The sequence below is a fragment of the Trachurus japonicus genome, chromosome 24 (genome assembly GCF_045865225.1).
Source record: "Trachurus japonicus isolate A0001 chromosome 24, Traja_1.0".
Classification (NCBI taxonomy): domain Eukaryota; kingdom Metazoa; phylum Chordata; class Actinopteri; order Carangiformes; family Carangidae; genus Trachurus; species Trachurus japonicus.
Window position 1 is genome coordinate 27,241,763 of NC_140930.1, and position 25,534 is coordinate 27,267,296.

The 25,534-nt window shown below is 41.2% G+C and overlaps 1 protein-coding gene across 3 annotated transcripts in view; it reads left to right on the plus strand.

Moving 5' to 3' along the window:
* LOC146962116 (uncharacterized) overlaps positions 1-15,982 on the plus strand; it is a 108,112-nt gene extending 92,130 nt beyond the window's left edge. For 2 of the 3 annotated variants that reach the window (XM_085770901.1, XM_085770898.1), the window contains 10 exons: positions 6,467-6,589; positions 6,698-6,867; positions 9,704-9,759; positions 9,916-10,054; positions 10,190-10,317; positions 12,478-12,613; positions 13,251-13,428; positions 13,542-13,625; positions 14,257-14,557; positions 14,644-15,982. In XM_085770901.1, coding sequence (XP_085627027.1) covers positions 6,527-6,589; positions 6,698-6,867; positions 9,704-9,759; positions 9,916-10,054; positions 10,190-10,317; positions 12,478-12,613; positions 13,251-13,428; positions 13,542-13,625; positions 14,257-14,557; positions 14,644-15,419 — 2,031 coding nt within the window. In that variant the 5' untranslated portion in view covers positions 6,467-6,526 and the 3' untranslated portion in view covers positions 15,420-15,982. Of the gene's footprint in view, positions 1-4,397; positions 4,968-6,466; positions 6,590-6,697; positions 6,868-9,703; positions 9,760-9,915; positions 10,055-10,189; positions 10,318-12,477; positions 12,614-13,250; positions 13,429-13,541; positions 13,626-14,256; positions 14,558-14,643 lie in introns of those variants that run through there. The other variant, XM_085770897.1, reaches the window with a different exon arrangement.
* Positions 15,983-25,534: the final 9,552 nt, after the last annotated feature.

Consider the following 25,534-nt stretch of genomic DNA (forward strand, 5'->3'; position numbering starts at 1 on the left):
TCACAAACAAATATCAATCAACTAATTTTGCCGAGATAGTATAATTATTATTCCAAATAAATATATTTAAAGATCAGACACATGTTATAATTTGCATACGTACTGTGAAAAGTTGCTTACACACATGAATTTTCAGCTTGTAAATAACGAAATGTTGCAACATTCAGATTATAAAAACAGCCGTGATGATTTGGATAAATATCTGTTGCATATTTCCCTCCTGTCAATATGGACACAGTTTTAAAATGTATCATGTTTCAATCATCAATTTACTGCCTTGTTTGCATACAGAGTTTTGTTATGACAGACGACACTACCCTAACAGTTTTGTGTCTTCACTCCCACAGTGTTCCATGTCAGTAGGTTCAGACTATAGTCTGTCTTCATGACTTGCCATGATAAAAATGAGCAGATTGAGTAATACTGATCAAAGTGTTAAACTGCTGACAGATGAACAAAAAGGTTGTGACAGAAGACAAGACAACAAAAAGAAAACAATGAGTTCACATGAACTTGTTCAGTTATTGATCATTATTCCCTGTCATGTCTCTTTCTATGCAGAATTGATTTTTAAACAGTCACCACTAGTCTTTTTAATTCAGACTGAAAACAAAATGAAAGACAGATCAAATCCTGGAGCAACACTTTGAATAGCTGGGAAACAGTCGGGGAGCCCTGCATGAAACAATAGTTGGGTGGATACATATTTTGAAAATATGCATTTCCATTTTTCTTACAACAAACCCCAGATGTATACATTAAAACATTTAAACAAGGGAAAAGAAAAAGCCAACTTTAGAGTGTCAGTGTTGCCCAAGAGTTATAACTGCCATTAAACTCTCTAACAGACTACAGAGCATGACTGGGAGGTACATCATGCTGTGGCACTGAAGATCTTATTTTAAGATTTAGTTTTGTGCCTTTTTTTTGTATAAAGAGTAGACGGAGAAATAAAAAGAGCAGGAGATGGAGAGAGTGAGAGATGGTGAGAGGGTGGGGGTCGACTGTGTCTGTTCTGCTGTGGTTTGGGGGAGTTATTTGGTGTTAAAATATGCCTTAATGGTTGCTGGGGATCCATTTATTACAGGCAGGAAGCAGAAGGGGGTTTCTCTTCTCATTTAATGTGACCGCCGAGAAGCTCGCCAAGTCCTACAGGCAAGCCAGCATTCCAGTGCACCAACGCAACACACACACACACACACACACACACATATATACATACACATACACACACCTATGTATACACACATACTCACAATGAGACAATTAAGTAAATTAAGCTAGAATATGCATACAGTAGATGCAAAGACAGAAAGATACACACAACGCAGTCCTTTCAGAAAAAAGCTGTGTGTATGCATAAACACATACACGCACACACACTCACAAATAGACTGTGGTCTCTGGCAGAGAGAATGACCTTTTCTGAACCATGAAAGCACACACATTAACACACACACATACACGCACACAGAAAAAAAAAAGCCTCTGCAAAACATTTAAGCAGTACGGAGGTTATATAAAAAACCTCCTGAGGTCTTATTAATTCACATTTGTTTTGCAGTTGTGAAGCTCGGTTTCTCTCCTTCTCACTCATCCTGTCTTTCTGCGTGGCCATTAGTCTTTCCCTCGCTTCCTGCGACTGGAGTGCCACACAGTCACACTTTCCTCCTCTCTTCCCTTTACTTCTTTCTTCCTCTGCATCTGTCCAGCGCCGAGCCAGATACAGCTTGACACCCTTCCCCGGCATTAGGGAGGGTGTGTTAACACCTCCTCCCACACACACGCCAAGGCCTTAAGACTCGTTTATGAAGTGTAGGCCTCCTGGCGTACGAACACACATACACACATGAAGAAGAAGGCAGAGATTAAGATGTGAGATTGTGAAGGAAAATTAATGATTTTTTAAAGGGGTTTTTGGTTGGTGTTTTCACAGTACTTTGGATTGTACTGATGTGAAACCACTAATTGTAGACTGGTTCTGTGTTATGCGGCTCATTTCAGAATATTCTGGAAAAACTGTTGACACCAATGTACTGAATGGGTGTTTCCAGTATTTATGCGTCTTTTTTCATTAAGTCTAAGACAGTTTGGATCCGTGTCGGTCGATGTTGCTGATTGCATCCCATAAAGAGTCTGTAAAGTGTTGGCTTGTTCGTCCGGAGGGAGAAAAACAGTCGACTAAGTGCTTTGATTGTGATTACACCAACTTTAACGGCTCATGACTGCTCTGCTGCAGCTGTGCCTTTTCTCTTTCTCTGAATGCTAAATCAAGTTATACAGTATCAACATGTTTAAATGAAATAAAGTAACTCTAGAAGCTTCACTTGGCTACTACGGCCGCTCAGTTAAAGGTTGTGTAAGGTTTGTGTGTGTGTGTGTGAGGGTATTGGGTTACATGGCGGATATAAGGCTCTATCCCTCCTTTCATCAGCTGAGTGAGGAAGAATCGAGCAGCAACACACTGCAATCTGACCCTGACGTGCACACACACACACACACACACACACACACACACACACACACACACACACCTATACACACTTTGATACACACAGTAGCAGAAAAGCAGACATAGTTCAGTGCCGGCCATCGCTCATCAGCACAAAACCTCACTGCTGCTTTCCACTGATCACTGTCATAACACATGGCTCTGCGGCTGTGATACCTCTTGCCAGTGTTATATCAGTAAGTCAATATAACTCTAACTCCACTTTGGTTTTTGCTTGAAACGATGAGTGTTATCATATAAACTCATCATTCAAGTAAAAATGTAAAAACCGTAACTGGCTTTCCTGGTCTGAAGCAGCAGAAGTCTGCCCTGCTGAACGCTTGTTACAGAAGATACTGAATCCCCACCAGCTGCAGGCTGCTGATCTGTCATTGACCCTGACCTCTGACCTTTGACCTTTGACCTCTCTTAGCCCAACAACAGACACCTTTTAGAGGTGAACAATGTCCTTGTTAGGTCTAATGTTGATAATAATACATCACTTTTTTTTTACTATGATCTTAATGGAATAAGACAGTGAATCCAATCCAGGACTGATATAAATAATGTAAATACAGATCAACGTCACTAAGGAGTTCTACTAAATTCTTGAGAAGCACACAAGCAGTTATGTAATTTAAAGGAAAAGTTTGGGTAAACACTTTGTACTGGGATATTAAGTTATACAGATATTAAGTTACACTGAGCTGAGGGTTATCTTAAGGTCTATCATCAAGACTGTTTTTATTTCAATTAATTACACAGACAAGATGTGATGTTTTACTCAGTGAGGTTTAGAGGTGCTGGTCAGTGGTTTTGACACTTGAGTAGCTGTTTCTCCTTTTCCAGTCAGACTAAACAGAATAGATGTGAGAGTGAAATCAGTCTTTATACCTTAATACCCTAAGATTTTTGTTTGCATTCAGCTCACTCTTCATTCTGATCAGTTCCTGATGCTGCCTCCACCATGCGTTGTTATAGGGATAGTGCAAAGAATCTTTTTCTTTTTCTTATGCTCTCAGAGTCCTTTAAATACTGTTTAGCAGACACAGTGAGCTGTCCTGTGGCTTTTACTCATTGTCTGTCCTGCTGCTCCACCATAAAGGCCTGTTTGATGTATGCTGTCCTCCTGGCAGCTTCTCCCTGCAGAGAACAGTTAGAGTGACAGGTGATAACAGGCATTTGATAATTGACATGATTATTGTCTTGGTGTGCAATATGAATTGTTGGTCTTTGTTATTGCTTTTCTAAACTATAGTCAGTCAGTTTAAATTGCCAACAAGATCCTGGAGACAGAGGTTTTAGTTTGTCAGTTTATTACAGTTATACATTTTATTGCCTGAATAATTAAAAGATGCTTTCACCTTATCGTTTTTGGTTATTGAGTGTAGCATGATGGGCAGAAAAAGCATTTTTTTCCCCAGTCTAAAACAGAATCTACAACACATTAAAGTTAGCAAAAAGTGAAGGAATCGTTCTAAAACCACTTTATATAACAGGGCTGGTTCAGATTGTTTGGTCTCCTTCACACAAAGAAAAAAGGGGTTAAAGAGGTGAGATTTTCAGAGTCAAAGTCATATTCTCTTCCACTTACCTGTCCTCATCTATGTATCACATATCTGATCTGTCAGTGAAGAAAATGACCTGATGGTGTCGAATAGAAACTGAATTAGACCGAAATATGATTTAGCAATTGAAATGGAAGCCCAGGAAGTGAAGTAAGAGAGTTTGAATGGTTACTGTGTAACTGTGAGTATCAGTGTGTAGTGTGTGCAAAGGGGGGAGGGGGGTAATTACGGTGTAGAATGTCCTCCTCATCAGTGGAGCTGACCTAAGAACACAACGGTTAATCATCCACCACCCAGCAGAGAGAGACAGAGTGAGAGAAGGAGGGAGAGGCGCTGCTGGCTTGACAGAGACACTTCATGCACCTGTGCTCGCCACAAGGTGAAATAAACCCAGAGGAAAAGAGGAATCATCTGTCAGACAGTGTGGGATAAAGGAAATACTCACTGAGAGTAAGAGGACAAAAGAAATCTGTTGGCCTGGACTCACACCTGCAACCGGAGGAGGACTTGGACCCTGGATACCTTCAAGTCAACCAAGCGATTGTGTTTGTGTTCATCCGGGTGTGTTAGCATGTGTGTTCTACAAGGGCAGTCCAGTTTTTGGATTTGATTGTGAGTGTGAGAGGCAGCCACATGGGGCCCGGACCCTCTCCGGGATGCCAGCTGCTGCAGTGAAGCCCAGTCCGGAGGACATGGTGGCGGAAGGGGGGGGCGAAGGAGTGTCCCAGTGGGAAGCCTCGACACTGGAGCGGGAGAGGCTGCCTCTCCCCTCTCTGAAGGTCCCCAGGGAGCTGCTGCGGAGCTTCCCTCACTCCAAACGGGTGGGATCCTACCTGGTGGGGAAAATGATCAATAAGGGCTCGTTTGCCAAAGTGATGGAGGGGCTGCACATCGGCACGGGAGAAAAGGTCAGTGCTTTGTCCCTGACACCAGAGCTAGACAGAGGAGACATGACGTGACACGGCTCAGACTGGAGGCGACACACCGACAAAGGAAAAGATCACACACCAGATTATGATTACATGGTCACAACCTGCACCATGTACACCTGTAACTGATATTTATAGTGAACTGAGTTTGAGGAAGGCTGTGACCTGTTATTACTTTTGTTATGTGTAAAACATCTGAGTCACAATGACCTGCATTTAACATATACCCATGACTCTGAAAGGGATTTTATTGTTTATAAAGAAACAGCTCATTTATACACCACAAGTTACATGATTACATGACGCAAATACAACTTGTTCATGTTGAGAACAAGAATACACAGTGTTTCCTTCATGCTGTTATTTAAAATGATAATAATATATGATTTAGTATGTGTTATTTTTGCCTGACACTGATGCTGTGGTGTGTGTGTGTGCATGTGTGTGTGAAGACTGTATGTGGGTAAATGTATGTGTAACTTCCTTTCATCACCCGGCTCATGTGCACCTGACCTGGTTGCCATAGCAGTGACCAAACTCCTCTCCAAGGGTGTTTGCACCTCTTAACCCCTGTTACCCTCTGCAGCTGCCAGACCTGTAGTGGTCAGGTCTGCTAATATGCAAACACACACACTGTTTGGGAGTCTTTTATTTTTAAATTTTATGAAATGGAGTAATATGAAATGGAAATAAACCAAGTTCATTCCCCCGACACATGTGATATAAGCCGTATCATTTTCACCAAGGCCAAATAATTGTTTTCCTTCATCTGTTTGCTTCCCTCCTTGTCTCTGCAGACACATACAGTATTGAATGCAGTCCAGTTTCCAATAAAGCTGTTCTCGTTGACATGTTTTTTTGTTCCTGTTGTCAGACAACAAAACACACACAAAATCATCACTGAAATGTGGCCAATTAAGACGCCATATTATCCACCAGGATAAATGTTAATGATCTCATGCTCATTGGGTGGTACTGGTGACTCAGCTTATGTTTGTCCTAAAAGGTTATTATATGTATTGGAAAAGGCGTTAAGTTGGCAACACTACCTGTTTGTGATCATTTTGTAAGAGCAGGGACCAATGGGGAAGCTCCAACACTTGTCCAGTTGACTAGTGGCAGAACTTAGTCAGTCAGTCAGTAACATTCATGTTCATAGGAACGGCCCTGCTGTTGCAAGTGATTAAGAAATACTTCCTTAATGACTATTGTGGAAGCCCCCATGGGCAATCCTCTGAAGCCACAACCATAGGACATCTATCATTAGTAGAGAATGGCGGGTACACATTCATCCAAGAGGAGCGCAGGCAGCAGCCATTACCCTCACCATTACCTTCTCCATTCTCTAGTGAATGTCTGGTTTTGTTTATGTGAACTGGTCGCCTGCCAAATTTGTAAGAAGAGCAAAGGGTGTTCTCAAAACATCATTAAAGCTATTGTATGTTTATGTGCCTATTTCTTTGTATGCGTGTGTTTAGGTGGCCATTAAGGTGATTGACAAGAAAAAAGCACGGCAGGACTCGTACGTGCTGAAGAACATGAAGAGAGAGCCTCGCATTCATCAGATGGTCCGACATCCTCACATCGTGGTTCTGCTGGAGGTAAACGCCTTACAGCACTACACCTGCTCATATCAGAGAAGTACATTGTGTGAAGTTAGAATAAGCTCTTCCCTTAGTAATCCTAATGAATGACTGTTTGTGTGTCAGACTCTGGAGACGGAGAACAGCTACTACATGGCCATGGAGCTCTGTGCTGGAGGAGACCTGATGGACCGGATCTGTGAGAGGAAGAGGCTGGAGGAGAGGGAGGTGCGGCGCTACACCCGACAGATCCTGTCTGCAGTGGAGCACCTGCACAAACACGGCATCGTACACAGGTAAGTCTGCACAACCACACACCCACACACACAGGAGGGGCAGAGATGCAATGTGCAGCACTTGTACATGTATTAAGAGATGTCAAAGACTCTCTATGAGGCAGATGTCTCATGCTTTAATGTATCTAGTCTCTTTATTGTCAGCACTTTGGTTGAGGCTTGGGAAGCAATTTAAAAAACCAAAGTAGACATGCACATCACACCAATGAGGGCAGGTGCTGAGTACAAACAATAAGCAAACTGAAAAAAACAACTTTTTTTCAGTTTTTTTTTTCAGTAAGCAATTTAAAGTACCATTAAAATGATTTGTAAATCAATACATTATGTAGAATTCTGTCCATTTTGTTCCATGTCTGTACCATTGGAATACCAAATAATTAACAAACAATTGCCATTAAAACTTCTCAAATGTGATGCCTAGACAGCACTTCCCTCTCCAGCACTTTTCTTAACTGCCAATATACCGTTTTCAGTTTTCCTACACACAAGTGCATCTATATCATGCACTGTATTGCACTTCAGCTGACGGAATCAATGAGAGCAAAACTGCACTATATTTACTTCACTTTATAATAAAGTGCTGAAACATTTCAGTGGCTGTCTTTTTAACACGTTCTTTTGGTCTGGCCCCATGCACTGCCCATGTCTGCTGGTGTGCTACTGGTCCCAGCTGACTCTGCACTGGCAGCGTGTTAATCCAAATATACTACTGGTAGCACACATCTGTACATGACTACCTCACACAGCCACACATCAAATAACACAAACTATCCCTGTAAGTATCATTCAAAAGAGTTTTTGGATGAAAGCTTTAGTCTTAATTATATTTATATATTGTCATTTAACTCCTTATAGTATGATGCTAACCTAGGTCTGGGTTTCTCCTGCATATAAAAATAACTATGCTTACTGGATTTACCCGTAGTGGAGACACAATGAGTGACATCGCAGGTGATGTTGACTCAGTCAGTCCAGTCAGTTTATTTGTATTTGTTTATTAGGATCCCCATGAGCCGATGTCATGACATCAGCTATTCTTCCTGGGATCCCCGATGCAATTTTAAAAAGAACATAGTACATACTCACATTCATCGCTGTTACAGATCACTGTAACACCTCGTCATCATATACACAAACAGCAAACAGTCTAATCTAAAATATATAGGTACAAAGAATACATCATACATCACATTACAGTACCACAACCGTTCAACCCACAACTAAATTCCTATGATAAAATATTATACATTATATATTTCTTACTCATTGAATTTTTAATTTATTTAAATAGTCTTTTACTACCTTTTTAGAAATGTTTTTTGATATTATTAGGTGATGTGTTCCATCCTATAATGGCTCTGTATATTACAGTATGTTTAAAAAAAAAATCAGTGATCAGGCAAATCAGAGAGTACAAATAACCGAGGCCTTCAAATTCCCACAAACAGTAGCTGTTTGTTGCAGAGCGGATGTTATGGTTAGACTTGTAGATTCACACATATAAACACAAGTGTTAGCACACAGCACACAGAGTAGTTTGCAGGGCATTAACAGTTTTCAGAAGAGGAAACACTGCAAGAAGGGCACAGTGCAGCGTGGGAGTCAAGGGTGTTATTTTAGTGGCATTTTAGTGTGGGTAGGCATTAGAGTCCCAATACTGACACTCACACACACACACACACACACACACACACACACACACACACACACACACAAACACACACTTTTGCTGCAGCCACACACAACATCCACAGCTCTGGGCTTTGGTTTAAGACCTTGGCTCCTCTGAAGGTGGGAATGTGATTACCAGGCAATGACCTCATCATCCTGCGCCGGCGCCATGATTCACACATCATCACAACATCATGGACTTCCTCTCTAATGAAGTCCCTCAACGATGTAGCGCTCAACCCTTCAATAGCACCTCTCTCAGTGTCACACACACACACACACCCACGTCCTCACACACATAGAGACACTCACGGTCGCTCAAACACACACACACACACACACACACTCTACCACAGTCCCACACAGAGATGATTAAACTGGAAATAAATGGAAAATTTGCACTTAAACGCACCTCCTGCCACCCACATTCAGTAGGTTTACCGCATACATTTTCTCCTTTATGACAATGTCTGCTCTCGCTCCGTCTCGCTCCATCTGTCTTTGAACTTTCCTGAGGTTGTGTGAGCGGTGTTCCCTGGATTTTTGGGACCTGGAGTGTCTGTTGGTTAGATGAACGCAGATGAAAGGAACATGGCCGATTCCCAGGCTGTAGTTTATAGGGGATCTCTCGCTCGCTCTCATGACCGCAGATTTTCATTTAGCTCAGTAGTTTTAGTGCAGGCCGTGTGGCTGGTGGTGAGGCAGGGGTGCTTTCAGGGGACTGAGGCAAGTTTTCCAGGTGATCGTAGAGATATTATTCTGGTAAAGGATTGCAAGTAAGTCTTAGTTGACTTGGAAATCTTGATGGGTGGAGGGTTAAAGGAGTCCAAAGCAAACTAATCCCCCAAATTACAACTACTAAATGTACCCCCAAATATTTTTCAACAGTATTTTTAATGCTTGAGCTTTACCCAAACCCAAATTTAGCTTGGGTTTTCCTTTGCTTTTGTGGGTCTCGTCTGGTCCCATCTCATCTGGTTGTCCATAAATACATAGAAAAGCTTGGTAAGGCCAAAGAGTGTCTGTCAAGTAAATTACTTCAAAACACTCATGTCTAGGGAAAAAGTAATTGAAGAAATTCCTTTAGGATTAAGGACAAAGCTCATGAAAATACTACGGTGAACCACACTTGGGGTTTTTTTGTGCCTCTTCTTTTCCTCTGTAGAGATTTGAAGATTGAAAACTTCCTTCTGGACGAGCATAACAACATAAAGATTGTAGGTATGTTGACATTTCTGCTTTGTCCTGTGACATTTGAACTAATAGTGTGTGGATGCACAATGCTGGACAGATGATTGCAGAACAGTAGCCGTCCAGTGCATCTGTAAATGTTGCGGTAACGGGAAGCCATTGGAAAAATGATGATGTTTCACACAGACTTTGGCCTGAGTAACACTCTGAAGGCTGAGTCGCTGTCTCTGGAGCTTCTCAACACCCAGTGTGGAAGTCCTGCCTACGCCGCCCCCGAGCTGCTCGCCCACAGGAAGTATGGACCCAAAGTGGACGTCTGGTCCGTGTACGTGAGAAAGTGTCATTGTGTCTGTTGAAGCCACGTCATGGTTCCATCAGTACTTTTTTCTGTGGTATTGTGTGTAGATGATGTTGTGTTTGTGTTTGTACACATTTTCCTTGTATGTGTGTGTGGGTGCAGAGGTGTGAGCATGTTCGCCATGCTGACGGGGACTCTGCCCTTTACTGTTGAGCCTTTCAACATCAAACAGCTGCATCAGAAGATGGTCAACGGAGAGATCAGCAGCATCCCAAATGACGTCAGCAAAGGTAACTTCAAACAAAGATTATGTGACAGTTGGACACTTTAAAATCCATAGAGATAGCGCTGAGAGAATTTGCTTTGCTCAGAGGGTTTCACCAGTATTTGCGAGAGAGAAGAGAGAAAAACTCTTTGAACCGGTTATATGCTTTTCTATCCTGCTCCAAACGAATAACCAATTGCGAAAAAATAAGTAAACCACAGAAGAGCAACATTGACACTGAATGAGTTCCCTCTTATAATTTGAATTTCCATTTAGAAAATGGAGTCTCGGGTCAGCATGGGCACCCTGAGCTGTGTTCAGGTGTGAGATCCTGAATCATACTTAAAGAACTTTGTTGTAAATGTTAGAAGTTCCTCATTAACTGAGGATTCAGACGTCCATCCACAGAGCTACAGGAAACAGTTTCACTTCACCTTAGTGTCTCTGTTTCTCTCTGCTTTATTTTAGTCTCTCTCTCACACGTACTCACTCTATTACACTGTCATGGCGTCGTGTCACCGCAAACAAACATGGCTCCTGTTACTGTAGGGAAAACCAGCCCGGCCCTGATGCTTTCAAACTGTGACTAGATCAGATGAGTGGCTGTATCACTGCCACAGATTGCTATCTGAGATGTCCACATTAACTTTGAGACTTCATTATGCCTCAAGACGGAACAGTTTTTTTTAAACCTTCAACAAACACAATAGACAACTTAAACTTGGCCAAACCCACTATAACTGCTGCATTGTTACAAACTTAATTTGTTTTCTTTTTCACATTATTATCAGTTCATTTCCATTGTGCCTGCATTTGCTATTGAGTATTGTTTCATAAATCTTCAAATGATGCTTTGAGTCTAATCAAAAAACATGCATGGAGTACTGCATGGGTATCAGTTGTCTTTGTGCTTTGAGTCTATCGATAACAAACAAACTGAGTTAACCCCTGCAGAGACAAGCTGCTTTGGTGTCGGCGCTACTGTAATAGCAGCCATCTGATTGGAGCTGTCTTGGCTTATATGTCTGTGAATGTTGCAGCCATTCTTTTCTGAAGCTACCAGACTGTGGATCTTATCAGGAGTCTCCATCTGGAGTCAAACTATCAACCCCGCTTGGGTGTCGTAGGCTGACAGGCTAAATTGGTTCTCGTCAAGGGGAAATCCTGCCTCTCTCCATTCTGTCGTCTCCGCTACAGTTTCAGCGAAGACACAATGAGTGGCAGCAGTCTGGCAGCAGTCTGGCAGCCCGGGGTAGCTGTGTAACGCGGGTTCCTTCGGTTTGGTCCATTTGGCTGGGCATGAGTAGAGTAGTACAAACCCATTGATTTGCTTGGTTGGTGGTCTGAACCTTACCTACACAAAACACTAACCCAAAACTGCTTCCATGAGCAGGTCTGAGTCCTGCTCGACCATCTGTGTGAGTGGAGCTGAATATGAAGCATGCTGATCTAAGTGCAGTTCACTTACCACAAGCCCATCCAAGCAAATTTAAGTGACCAACAAGATGGTTGTTGACCAGCAGTTGCTTTCCTCCAGAATACCAACTATGACCGTGTGGTCTTGACTAATGTTCATGTCTGCAACCAAAGCTGAACGCTAGCATTTAACTTGTGGGTGGTGGTGAGGGTGGAGCACAGTCTCAAGAAAAATATCTGGCTCTCTAGCTGCCAAATGCTGCACCATGTTCACCAGCTAATCACTAACTCTGTCCATCCAGTAACTGGTGCTGGGCGCATCAGCCTGCTGCGGCTTTCTTAGAGCTTTTCTCTCTGGAAACAGCTGCTTGCTGTTGACAAAACAGTCCAGAGAGACTCGACTAGAACAGCTACGTAACAGGATTGAAAACCAAAATGAGCTGAGAGACCCTAAAACACAGAGCTGATGGGAACAGGAGTGTGGGATAATTCTCTAATTCTGTGTGGGATTCAGTCTCATACACACAACACATGATCGCGCCACAGAACTGTTTAGGCAGATGAGTGATTTTTTTTACGTTTATTTATTATTTTTATTCATTTATTATTTAGTCTGGAATTAATGCAAGAGACAACATGCAATAAGTAACTTTCCAATAAACTCTGTTACTTGTAAATTTGTAATTCTGAAGATTAGGAAAACAAATGTCACCTCAGTCCATCCTGTGCTGCCCTGTAAATACTCTATCCAGCTGTGCTCGTTGTGCAGGCGCTGTGTCGTTTGTGTTGTCGCTCCTGGAGCCAGACCCAGCCAAGAGACCCAGTGTCAGAGCAGCGATGGAGGAAAGATGGATCAACGAGGGATATGCCAAGAAACCACTACTCACACTCTCTCATAAAAACAGGTAGAGCTCTACTGTGTGACAACACTGACACAAAAACAATTGATATAATATGTTTTGTGGACTTAACCAGTTTTAAATACAGTGAAAAGTTGTATCATACAGTATATTTTCTAAATATATGAAACATTTAACTATAAAATGATGTCTCAGTCATATTCTTGAAGGACTGTATCGGTATCAACAATGTGTAAATCCCTTCTATATGTTCACATTTGTTTTTTAATAAGTGACTCTATATTTGTAATGTACGTATTAATTACATTGTGAGACACAAAGTCTCCTCTGGGAAGGTTTTGCAGTAAACATTACAATGTGGGCAAAAGAACCAAGAGGGAAATCACTGCAAGTTTTCTAGCAAAATGAAAATTTTTGTGGTCAGTAGAGTAACAGCTTTGTGTATTATAGCACGACTAAAAGGCTTTTATCACTTTACGCAGTGTGGAAATGCAATCATGTATGGCTCCTCCTGGCAATAATGTGTTTTCTGAAATCCACATGAATGAAACAAGAACGGTTCCAGCCCTTCAGCTTGTAGCGACTCCCTACCAACGGATACCGAACAAGCCATTAGATTTCTCTCTTTTCACACTGTATCTTTGTTACGGTTTTTCCCTCCCTCTCTGTTGGGATTTCCAAGGTTGTGTTCAGAGGATCTCAACTCGTCTGTGTTGGCATACATGACGGAGACGCTGGGCTACGCCCTCTCTGAAGTCATTCACACACTCACCACCAACCGACCCTCAGCCATCATGGCCTCCTATCACCTGCTGCTCAACAAGCTCAACAGGAGCCAGAAGGGAACCAAGGCCAGCAAGGTTCACACCTCATTTACACACATATGCACACACTGAAATAAACACAACTATTCTGACACTCCAATAAAAACCATGGTATGGTTTGCCTGAAGTTTGAGTGATTGATTTGGCAGAAGCTGGAAACCAATGACTGGAGTCTTCCCAGTAAGAATACATGGAGAGAGAGGAATAACACTGAATCCAAGACTCAGGAACAGGTAATGATGACGTTTTCAATAACACAGTATACAGTGCATTAATAGGTAACACTTCATAATAAGTACACACTATTAAGCATTAGTTAAGCATTAATAAATACTGAATTCTTCATTTATAACACATGAATACTCATTAGTATGTAGTTTATAAATACACTAGTGCTTATCAGTGATGAGTAAAACTATTTTAACTGTGTTTATAAACTACATACTAATGAGTATTCATGTGTAATACATGATGAATTCAGTATTTAAAGTCTAATGCTTAATAGTGTGTACTTATTATAAATTGCTCCCCATTAATATGATAAATATGATTATCAACACAGTAAACATTAATATGCTAATCATTTAGAGATTGTAAAGTAATATTGTTCTATAAGACACAATAATGTTTTACAGTTGTTATTGCATGAAAAGACTAAAACCATTTCTGTCACTCAGTACAGGTTAGAAATATTCAGTTTCATTTCAATGATGGTTATTAGAATAGTAGTGATGTGTCTCTGTGGATCACAATAACAGTCTGTATTTACGGTGTTTACAGGATCAGACCCTTTTCTCAAGCTGTAGCAGATGACAGTTTGTGTTTGTGTCAGTAAAAACCAGTGTGATCACTGTTGTATTTTAGAATGAACCAACCAATGAGAAAAGCTCCAAGGCGTCCAGCAGGCCCCTGAGGGCCCAGCAGACGACTGACTGTCACAACAACAGGAGGAGGACCGAGGACCTTCACAGAAAGGACAAGAAGGAGGATGATGAAAACCGTCCTCCTTCTCCCTCCCTTCCCCAACTTCCTCACTCCACCTCCCCCTCATTACCCCCCCGCGTCCCCCCCTCCCCCTCCCCTGCCCCTCTGTCCGCAGAAGACGGGGCCACGGATGAGGAAGTTGCCATCACCTTGGACACCAGAGAGACGCTGTTTCCCGAAGGTAAGGGTTTAGTGCACCGAGACAAAAGCTGCACACATACACAGTACAGTGTGTGACGTACTACACCTGTGTATTTTATGTTCCAGTGTCTGTGTTTAGAGACAGGGAACTCGTCCATCTTTCTCCTCCTAAGAGCTCTGCTTCCCAACTCTGTGACTCCGCCCCTTGCCAAGTCCCTCTACCCGTGGAGCCAATCAGAGACGGCAGCACAGCGAGACCGATCCGACACACGCACCTGCTCAGGACAACCCAGTCGGACGGGGCGGCAGACCCCGGGTCGGACTGTTTCCATGACAGCCGCCACCAGGACGAGCACTCTCATCACCTGAGCATCAACGAGCGTCTGGAGAAGCTGCAGACGTTTTACTCCTCGGAGAAGAACGGCATCTCTCCCAGGATGCTCCTCGAGGCCGACACACACACCACACACTCCTCAGACAGAGTCCCCCTGGGTTCCATGGAGACAACCCAGACATCACCCTCGGCCCCCCTGCCGCGCTTGCGCAACGTGGGGCTCAAAGACGGACGAGGCCGGAAGATGACGTGGGTGGGGCTGACCCGACCGGGGCCCCCGGGCCTCCTGGTCAACGGGTCCAAACCTCCCGCCTTCCCCTCCCAGAGACAACACACCTTAGTCATCAAGAGTCTGAGGCAGGAGAGAGGGAAGAGGAGAGACCTGTCTGCAGCAGGAGGAGGAGAGAGAGGGATGACAGGAGGAGGGATGAGTGGAGCGAAGAGAAACTCAGTGCAGTTACGGTCATCTCTCCAGCGGCGGGTGGCAAACCTGAACCTGCCGCTGCTGCCTGCGGCTCTGCAGGGGAAAACTGACAAGAAGAGCCAGCTGCACAGCATGGACTACTGACACAGAGATAGGAAGACAGGATAGAGCAGCAGTGATGCAAGAGGAGGAGGAGGAATGAGGAAGAGAGGAGTTAGGAATGAGGTTAGTGACACAGATCACATCCAGCTCAGAAACAGAAACAGAAACAGGGGCAACATAAAGGAGGCTGACACATTGAGGCTACTGATGAATGGTCACATACAGTTGCAGTATTTATAAATACAATACATGGAGGTATGAGATTTAAGTGCACAGTTGTTTTGAGAAATATGCAAACTAAAGCTGTTATCCTCTACTTTTACTTTTCCATCCATGCACCCACTCCAACCCAAACACCACTCACTGTGTATCATTTATATACTGCAGTGCCAAAATTGTAAACTTAGGTAGCTTATTAATTCTAATATGGCCTTCTAATGTTTTTACTTGTTAACCATTTTCTCCTTGAAGTTTATTTCCACCCATCACAATGTGAAGTGCAAGGTGCACACTGGCTCACGGTTGTGTTTGTATTTACTGTTCTTAAATACGTTTTTGTACTGACATTGAAAGTCCAAGTAAAAATAAGTTTCAATTCTATCTTAATTTCTTGTTATGGTGCCAATTTATTTACAAAGGAGTTGCTCAATTAAGAATATGTTAATACATATTTTAATTTGGGTGTATTTGAATATGTGTTTACTTGAGAAGACACTCAAACCCTCATGCTCAGCTGGTCATACTGGTTTGATGGTTTGGTTTGAAGATGAGGAAATATGGATTTTCTGTCCTCAGAGAAGTCACCAAAGGAAGAAACTAGCGTTACGATGGGCTACTTTTCTATATTACATTTTCTACATCAGCGCTCCTTCTGCTGTGATTATATAGTGCGCATAAAGCCTCAACTTTCTCCTTTAATATAAAAATAATATTTATTTTTGTAATCTGGATAACTTTCCTCCCAGATGAATATAGTGGCCAGTTTTATAACTCGTCTGGTGGCCTGTTACATCAACAAATAGGGTTAGCCTGCAAAATTAGCGGCCGGGTGGTTTGAGTGTACAGGGTGGCCTGGGACTGAGTCCAGTTCATGGCCTGAGTTTCAGCCCGCCCTTGGACACAGCTTCACTATATAGCGATAAAACAACTAATGTATTTAATAATACCAACCAAAGGTCACGTGAACACAATAAACTGTGAAACCGCTGAGTTTAAACAGGAAGGACTCATTCTGAAATCATTAAATACGATTAACTTGGTGCCGCTTGTAGTCTTTGATTTAGACAAATTACTGTAGAAGCTTGGTACAGATGAATGCTTTATGACTAATCTGTACTAGTTTGGTAAATACTAAGGATTTTGTCAGTGTTTTTGTACAGCGGCTAATGGAGATCTAAATAAATCTTTATCTAACTCTTACAAATTTTTTTTGGTAAACTGATGAACTGACTGCTCATGTAACAATTTGTAATATATGGACAATCATCACTGAGTATGGTGAAACCATGACATTGACCTTAACTTGTAAAAATGAAGATTAGGAATTGAAAACGTAATTATTTCATATTTTTCCCACGGGTGTGGTTGTTATATATTTTTTATATTGACCATTTTATTGGGTATATGATTTCACAGGGCAGTTCATGACTACACCACTGCAGATGTGCTCATGAAATGATTTGTCATCCAAGTGAAAACCTCATTTACACCAAATATTCAAGCTTCAACAATCTCACTCCCAAATCTCTGTCGAGCATCTCCTCCCTCGCTCTCCCTCTGTCTCTGCATCCGTCTCTCCTCGTGCCTCCGTCTCTGGATCATTAATATTCAGTTGTGCTGCAAAGATGTGGAAGAATCTGGTTGCTACTTCGTGGCGCTCTTCGTGGCTGCTAAATAATTCAGGGCCTGTCACCTGATACTGCATTTGTGAGTGTGTGTGTTTGTGTGTGTATTTGCATGTATTGGTGGCATGCATGTTCTGTGTGTGCCCGATGAAGACAGATTGAACCCACTGAGGTGGATACATCCCCCACTCCAGTTACCTTTCTGGCTACTTAACAGTGATATGTACCAGTAAGCTCTGATATTGTATCAGACAAACACTCACATTCACACAGCACAATGGCAATACACTCAACAAGTTCAGCACAGTCAACTCCCCACGTTAAGCCACATTAAGCAAGCCTGAAGAACTAAACCTTTAGTTTACTGTATGTGACATTGTTTTTGCCGTCAACTGTAGACTGGACTGTAAACTTCTCGTGTTCTGTCCATCTAACTCTTATAAATTCGATTATCCATATATGAATTGAAAATTGGAAAGATTTTATTCAGTTTGTGGACTATTAAGATTTCAGAGTTGTTTTTATAATTCCATATTTGTTGAAGGTTAGAAAGAAGATTGCAAAAAATTTTTAAAAAGGTTTTAATTTCTGTTAAAAGATAAAATCTATATCATAGGTCATCTTGTTTTTAGACACCTTAATATGGAAAAGTTATTTATTGTAATGTATAAGATATTCCCCATGGGCATGTTTGCAAAACCTTTGAGGCACCAAAAGAGTTCACTTGGATGTGAATCTGGTATTAAACTTGAATAAATGGATGGATGTTATAGAGGCAATAACAAATCAACAGTGTCTGGTAGATCCACAGGTAGAACAGGCCAGTGGGGATTTCTCTTGATCCAGGTCAAGCACCTTTGCCGTACAAACCCTCACTGAATCTCTGACACATATTTTTTCATTGATGGAGGGATATATTCCAAATGAGAACTACGGATGAAAAATATGTAGGATTATTCAGGATTTTTCAGAGTTAAAGGGATAGTTCAACATTTTGGCAAATTGGCCCATTGCCATAATCGCTATAGTCATAGCAGTAGGTTCATTACCTTTAATTGTAGGTGTAAGCTATTTTCAGTACGGCGGAGCGCAGCAGCTGGCTGCTCAGAGCTACGCTATGGAGGCTAAGGGAATTTCTTGGTTTCCCTCATTAAACTCATCAAATTCAACATCCCAAAACTCCACAGCGCTTTTGTAGACAAGTTGTGACCTGCACAACCACCACGCTATGAGATAATGACGGAACGATACGAAACGGAGCCGTTTTCGAGGTAAATACAGGGTAAATACGGAGACTGCTTGCTGAAAAACTGTCCCTGAACGCAACGCGCATCAGCGGTTTTGTATGAATTTACCTCGAAAACGGCTCCGTTTCGTATCGTTCCGTTATTATCTCATAGCGTGGTGGTTGTGCAGCTCACAACTTGTCTACAAAAGCGCTGTGGAGTTTTTGGGATTTTGTATTTGATGAGTTTAATGAGGGAAACCAAGAAATTCCCTTAGCCTCCATAGCGTAGCTCTGAGCAGCCTGCTGCTGTGCTCCGCTGTACTAAAAATAGCTTACACCTACAATTAAAGGTAATGAACCTACTGCTATGACTATAGCAATTATGGCAATGGGCCAATTTGCCAAAATGTTGAACTATCCCTTTAATGTACATGATACTGCATGTAGCTACTACTAGTTCATTAAAGGCAAATGGAAGTTTGTAGGTCAAGCTAAACTGGTAGTGCATGTAACTGCCCCAAAATGAATAAACCCAGATCCAGACCAGAAAGCAACCCTATTGTGAGCATAGAGAATTTTAAAAAAATGTTTTAAGGGTTCAAAACAACACTTGGATTTTGTTTCTGTCATTCAAGTGTCTGAAAAGAGCTTTGATACAAAAACTAATACACTCAAGCTGTTGTGCATCCTTCAAAAATATTTCAGCTTCATATCATCCTGATTTCCAACCGGTAAAATAAAAAGACTTTCCTTTGGATGCCAGACATGTTTGTTGGTCTGAACGACCATCCTCCAACCTGCTCCCACTGAGAACTGAGCTTGATAATAGGCCTGATCTGAATGGTGCATGTACGTAAGAAGTAGACAAACACGGTATGGAAAATAGATTAATAATGCATGTTGCACATAAAGATGTATCCATGGCTATTGGAACGGTGTATTTATGGGCTGTTTATACTGTATACATGCTACAGTGAACATTGTTCCATCTGAATCAAAAGGCGACTTATTAAGGCGATTTTTCCATGTGACCACAGGTGGTTATCAACAAAATGTTCACTGACGTGCCACTGCTGAAATAGACTGTATATCTAATGACTAATGAAATTAAATTTGAAGCATGCTGCCCCTGTTAATTTTTGTTTATATTTATGTTATAAATATAAATGTTTTTATACAGAAGGGCACAAAAGCTGTGTTGTTGCCGTCATATTTTTAGCTTAATACCTAGTACCGAGAAATAATATATTTCAACTCAGCCAGATCAAATTCCACCAAAAGGAAATTTCATGTCTATATAATTGTGATATATATCAAAACACAACATGATAACAAATGCTTTTCTGACCCATGACTGGTCGGTCATCTCAGGAGCAGGGCAGTGAAGCTGCTGATATATAATAAACAGTAATAACAATGGAGGATTAGATGTTGTAGACATTGTAAATATTGTAGGCATCACTATCAAGGTTATTATTTCATATCAATATTTTTTTGTGTGGCTGTGGTGGTTAAGTCTTTTACTTTTTTGGACTTTGGACTATACCTGCAGAGGTGTACTGTATGGGAATCAATTTGTGCCACCATCAGTGAATTTATGTCCAACCTGTATGTTTGACTGTGCAACTGTGCCAATTCTGTCAGTTACTTTGTCTTTGTCTGTAGCCATGCAAACGACTAATCAGTGTTAACGTGCTTGCGATACCAATACTGATGTTAAATTGGAACAAAGTCAGTTTCAAACAGTTGCAGTTTTGCACCACAATTAGTAACAGTGAGGCACCTGCACCGTGCTGGGTTCCTTTACACCCCGCAGACAGAGTCGACCCCCCCTGATAGTCATTGTACTGTATAATTTGCTCTCTGCAGCAGAGTGTAGGTTAGGTTGCATTAAGGTTTCAGCTGCTGTCATACCTGGTTAGCTAAGATGCTATAGAAACGTCCACTTGTGGTCACTGAGAGTTAGTCATCTGTGTGTTCATGTGGGTGTGTTTGCATTATTAGAGACACAAAACATGCCTGGACTTGGTCTAGTTGCTAAATCGTTTGACGTTTGTTATTTTAGGGTTGAGCTGGTTACTTATTAGAGGAGCCTCAGGACTGACAGACCTGTATGCTGGGACTCCAAGAGCCTGTGAATCAACATCCCATCTTCATTCATTTCAATTTGACCACTTGACTATGTGTTGCATTTATTAACTTACTTTTCTGTTATTTCCCTCCGGTCCTTCTCCTCTTTCCCCTTGTGTATCTTTATTAAATGGCTACAGTATACCTGCAGAGGTGTATTGGAATCAATTTGTGCCACTATCAATGAATCTATTTCCAACCTGTATGTTTGACTGTGTGCAACTGTGCCATTTATGTCAGTCACTTTGTGTTTTAAAACCACAGCAGTCTGTAGCCAGGCAAACAGCTAATCAGTGTTAACCTGCTCGTGATGCCAAGTATAGCAGTTTTGTGAGTATTCAGAAACTTTGACCTGATGATGGTGTTGAGCAGGATGACATGTTAAGTTGTTGAATTAATCCAATGAGAGAAACACATGTTTGTACAATAATGCAATAGATTCTGAGATACTTCAGTGTGGACTGAAGCGGTAGACTGATCACTGCTATGGCACACTGCCACAGAGCCATGTGCAGATATCATGGTTAATAAAAGGGGGAAAGAGAAAGTGAACAGAGACAATAGAGACGTGGATGAAGTGTCAGCAGTGAAACACATTGAAAACTGACATACCCAGATTCCACTCTGAAAGCTAATACCCTACTTGGATGTGCACGCTGTGGGTGCATGACTGCCTATGCCATCATTCTGATGTATAGGAGCTTAATCCCTTTTCTAATCACTGATGAAAGATGTGTCCTTTGTGTTTGTGCTTTCATGGAACAAATGCAGGATTAAGAGCTGAGACAAAGGAACCAATATGCACCTGACCCCAACATCAACTTCCAGACACAGTAGACAGGATTAACATATAACACAGTTTCCTGAAAGAGGTAAATGATTTTTTCCATCAAATGTGATTGGAATGGGTAAATATTATAATTAGACACTGATTTTAACTTGGTTATAATCATACTGCTATGGAAAATGTATATTGATGGTCACCCTGAGGCCACAGGGGTTACAGTTGCACTGGTTATGGATTGAAATGGATGGTGTTACCCCATTAGCACTTCAATAGTCTTGGGTGTCTCTGAGAATAATCGTTGTGTCCATCACAGTGTTTGTGTGTGTGTGTGTTTGTCAGTCTGGGTAAGCCTGTGTTCCTGCGTGTCTGGTTTCTAATGATGGTCATCCATAATTGAGTGTCACCTCGCAGGGGGAGCGCGGTCCAGGGTGGCGCGGTGGTTAACTAGTCTCCGGCTGCTCGCCATCCCAGTGTGTGTCTGTGTGTACGAGTCACGGGGGTCAGCAGCGCACAAAACGTCCAGTACCGCAGGGCAGCAACCCGAGCCCAACGCTGTTTAATTGATGCCACATCTGATTAACTGTCAGTTCAGGATCAACACCAGCTAATTCACTAAAAGACGCTCTGACCAGAGGGACTGTGTCTCTAACATCAGCACACAGGAGCTTAACCTTCACAGCAGGCTGACCAACAAAAAGAAGTCAGCTTATCTCATAACAGTGACCTTTATCGTTTCCCTGCCAAGCTCCGCCAAGGTAATTCATGAAGACAATGATAAGTTTAGTGCGTGTGCCATAACTGCTGAGTCACATCATTAAAAAATGATGCTTTATTTTGATGTGAAGTCACTGTGTACACTACCAGTCAAAAGTTTGGACACAGCTTCACATTCAATGTTCTTTCTTTATTTTCATTACTTCCTACATTGTAGATTCAAACTGAAGACATCACAACTATGAAGGAACACATGATGAATTATGTAGTAAACAAAAAAGTGTTGAACAAAGCAGAATATGTTTTATATTTTAGATTGTTCGAAGTAGCCATCTTTTGCTGTGATTTGCACACCCTTGACTTTCTGTCATCAGCTTCATGAAGTCGTCACCTGGAATGGATTTCCAACGGTCTTGAAGGAGTTCTCAGAGGAGTTGAGCACTTGTCGGCTGTTTTACCTTCACTCTGTGGTCCAACTCATCCCATACCATCTCAGCTGGGTTTAGGTCAGGTGACAGATAACACTTTTGTTTTAATGAACACTTTTGTACATAACTCCATATGTGTGCCTTCAAAGTTTTGATGTCTTCAGTTTGAATCTACAATGTAGAAAGTAATAAAGAAAGACCATTGAATGAGAAGGTGTGTCCAAACTTTTCTATATTATTTAAGTGTATTATTTTTTATCTGGTTTTTAACCCTGATGGCCCCAAAACACAGTCAAACCTTTTCTATTGTGTTGTGGCTTTAAAGGACCTGTTTGTGCATTTTGTCATGGCTGCAGGGACCAGGTGGTGGTCAGAAAGTCAAAAATCATTCAGTATAGGCTACTTTGTACTTCAGTCATGAGCCATTTGCACAGAAATGTGTTACATGACATATACTCTATGTCCCTATATCAAGAGAAACTGTCTCTTATATACTCTAACAGCTATATTAAAATCACACATCTGGAAATATGATAAGTTATGAGGATGTAAGTATGTAATATCTGAAATGTCCATTTAAAAAAAAGATTAGTTATTTAATTAATATATGCAAGTTTATTAAAACATAGGCCTAGGTATATATTTTTTATTTTATTTCTTCTTGTGAAATAATTGTGACAAAGTGATTTATTCTTGATAGATGTGTATATCTTCTCAAAACTTTATTGATCAATCTCTTCCAAACATATCACTGTAAAAATTAAACCACAATTAACCTTTAAAATAGGAAGAAAAAAATTAATGTTTCTGAAAACAAAATTATTCCAACTTTATGGGAAACTGCAGCCTATATTTATTTGATTTTAAACATGTGTAACTTCACCTTCTGGGAAAATAGTCTCAGCCAATATAATATCATAATATACATGTCATACTGGCAGGCTATCAGATGGATAAACAGTATATTTTTTGTGACATATGTCTGCAATATAAACATGCATTTGTATAGATATTGTGATTGTGATGTTTCATATACGTATAATTTTTACAAACACAATTTTATTTATATACACATATACTTCAGTATAGACATTCAGTGTATATTCATATACATCTGTGTGTGAGGTGAAAAATCTGCATTCCTGGTGACTCATTCATTTTCTCGTCATGATGCCTCCATCCATAAAGTATTAAAGTTATGATGACCCCCAATTGTTACGGCCCAGCCATGTTGGCCTTAAGGGGCATAACAATGGACCAGCAATGACCCCCAAACACTCACACAAAGATACTAAATAAAATAGGAAGAGGAATACATAACATAAAGGTGACACAAATAAAGTAAGATGTAAACAAACACAAGCCACGCTGGGAAGCAGGCAAGCCCCCCCACCCCTCCCACCACCACACAGTTACACACAGTTAAAATGTTTTACTCATCATTGATAAGCACTAACTGTATTTATAACCACATCCTAATGAGTATTCATGTCTTATAAATGAAGAATTCAGTATTAATGCTTAACTAATGCTTAATAGTGTGTACTTTTTTTCTTTAGAGGTGTGTCAAAGTTGAAGACTGTGACTTTTTGGTGCTCAGAGGTTTTGGTATATTCCCTTACAGATTTAAACAACTTCAGTTGATTGGAGTCAAACAAATACAATTGTGGATATATACAGAGAAACATGGTTGATGTGAAACCAAATGTGCAGAACATCTATTGATATTTAAGCCCCCAAAGTATTTTCTGGATCATTGCATGGTGGCTTTAAGTCCTCCAAAGTTGTTACCCCACTGCTAACTCTGCTGCATCAGGCTGTTCCCAGACAAAGAGGTGGATCACATATTTAACGGACGAGCAACCCTCTGGCTTGCTTACAGCACATTGTTTGGATGAATCATTGCTCGATGAGAGTCATATTTCTGGATGAAAAAGATCCCGTCAAGATAAGCAGCCATCATGATGTGCTGCCAGCTGTTTTGACAGGCAGAACTCAGCACCTACACATTCACAATAGAAGGCCGATCCAAGACAGACATGCTGGGCCTCCACTTTCAAACATACTGACTTGGTGATATACAAGCCATTATTAAAGACAAACCCGCCATACAGCTTCCCACTTTGATGTTTTCTGGCACTTTCTCTTAACGACTATTCAAGGGTTTTTAGAGTTTTCTCTGTTTGAAAGTTTTCATTCACTCTGAGTCAACACTCCATCCCAAACGTCTCGCATATGATGCCCGCAGGGCTTCAAGAGTTGCTGTGAGAGCAGAGACGATAAAAACAAACACACGCACGCACACAGACGCCTTTCCTGCCAGACAAACTTGTGAGTGAGGAGACAATCAATTACTAATGAAGTCTGTAACAGAGAGCAGAGCTGCATGAGTCAGAGGTGTTGAGTTCAGCACATACAGTTTGTTGTTCACACAGTGAGGAAGAAATGAAATAACCGGCTCTGGTGTTACCTGTGAACGTCTCTTTAGAGGGAAAAGGTGCAGAATCATGACATTTGTGATTCTGAAGACTTTTACTGTAACCAGTGGACAAACCATGCAGACTACAACATGTATTGATCTACAGCTCCATCTGCTGGAGACTACATAGAGTGCACGCTGATTTACTAATCGATCTTATCTCAACGAGCTTTCACCTTGGTCTGATGTAAATCTAGTGGTTTGGTTTTATCTATAAAACTAAATGATTTATCTGAAGTCTGCTGCTGTTGGATTGGGGGAGTGTTGATGATCTAAAATTGGACCCCTAACTGGATTAGGGAGGAAAAAAGCTTTTTTAATTCTCAAGTTTAGACAGTAAAGTAGCCTACCTGTATGATAGCTTGCACTTATTGGAGGAGGAGGAGGAGTTGTGTTAACAGATGATTTTGTTTGTTAAATTATTATATAACTAATAATTATATAATAATTATTACTGGGTGGATATTAGGATTGTAAATAATTTGAATGTGTATTAATTTGGGTTGTAAATAAATTGGGGATAGTTGTTTGTATGTTTATATTTGGT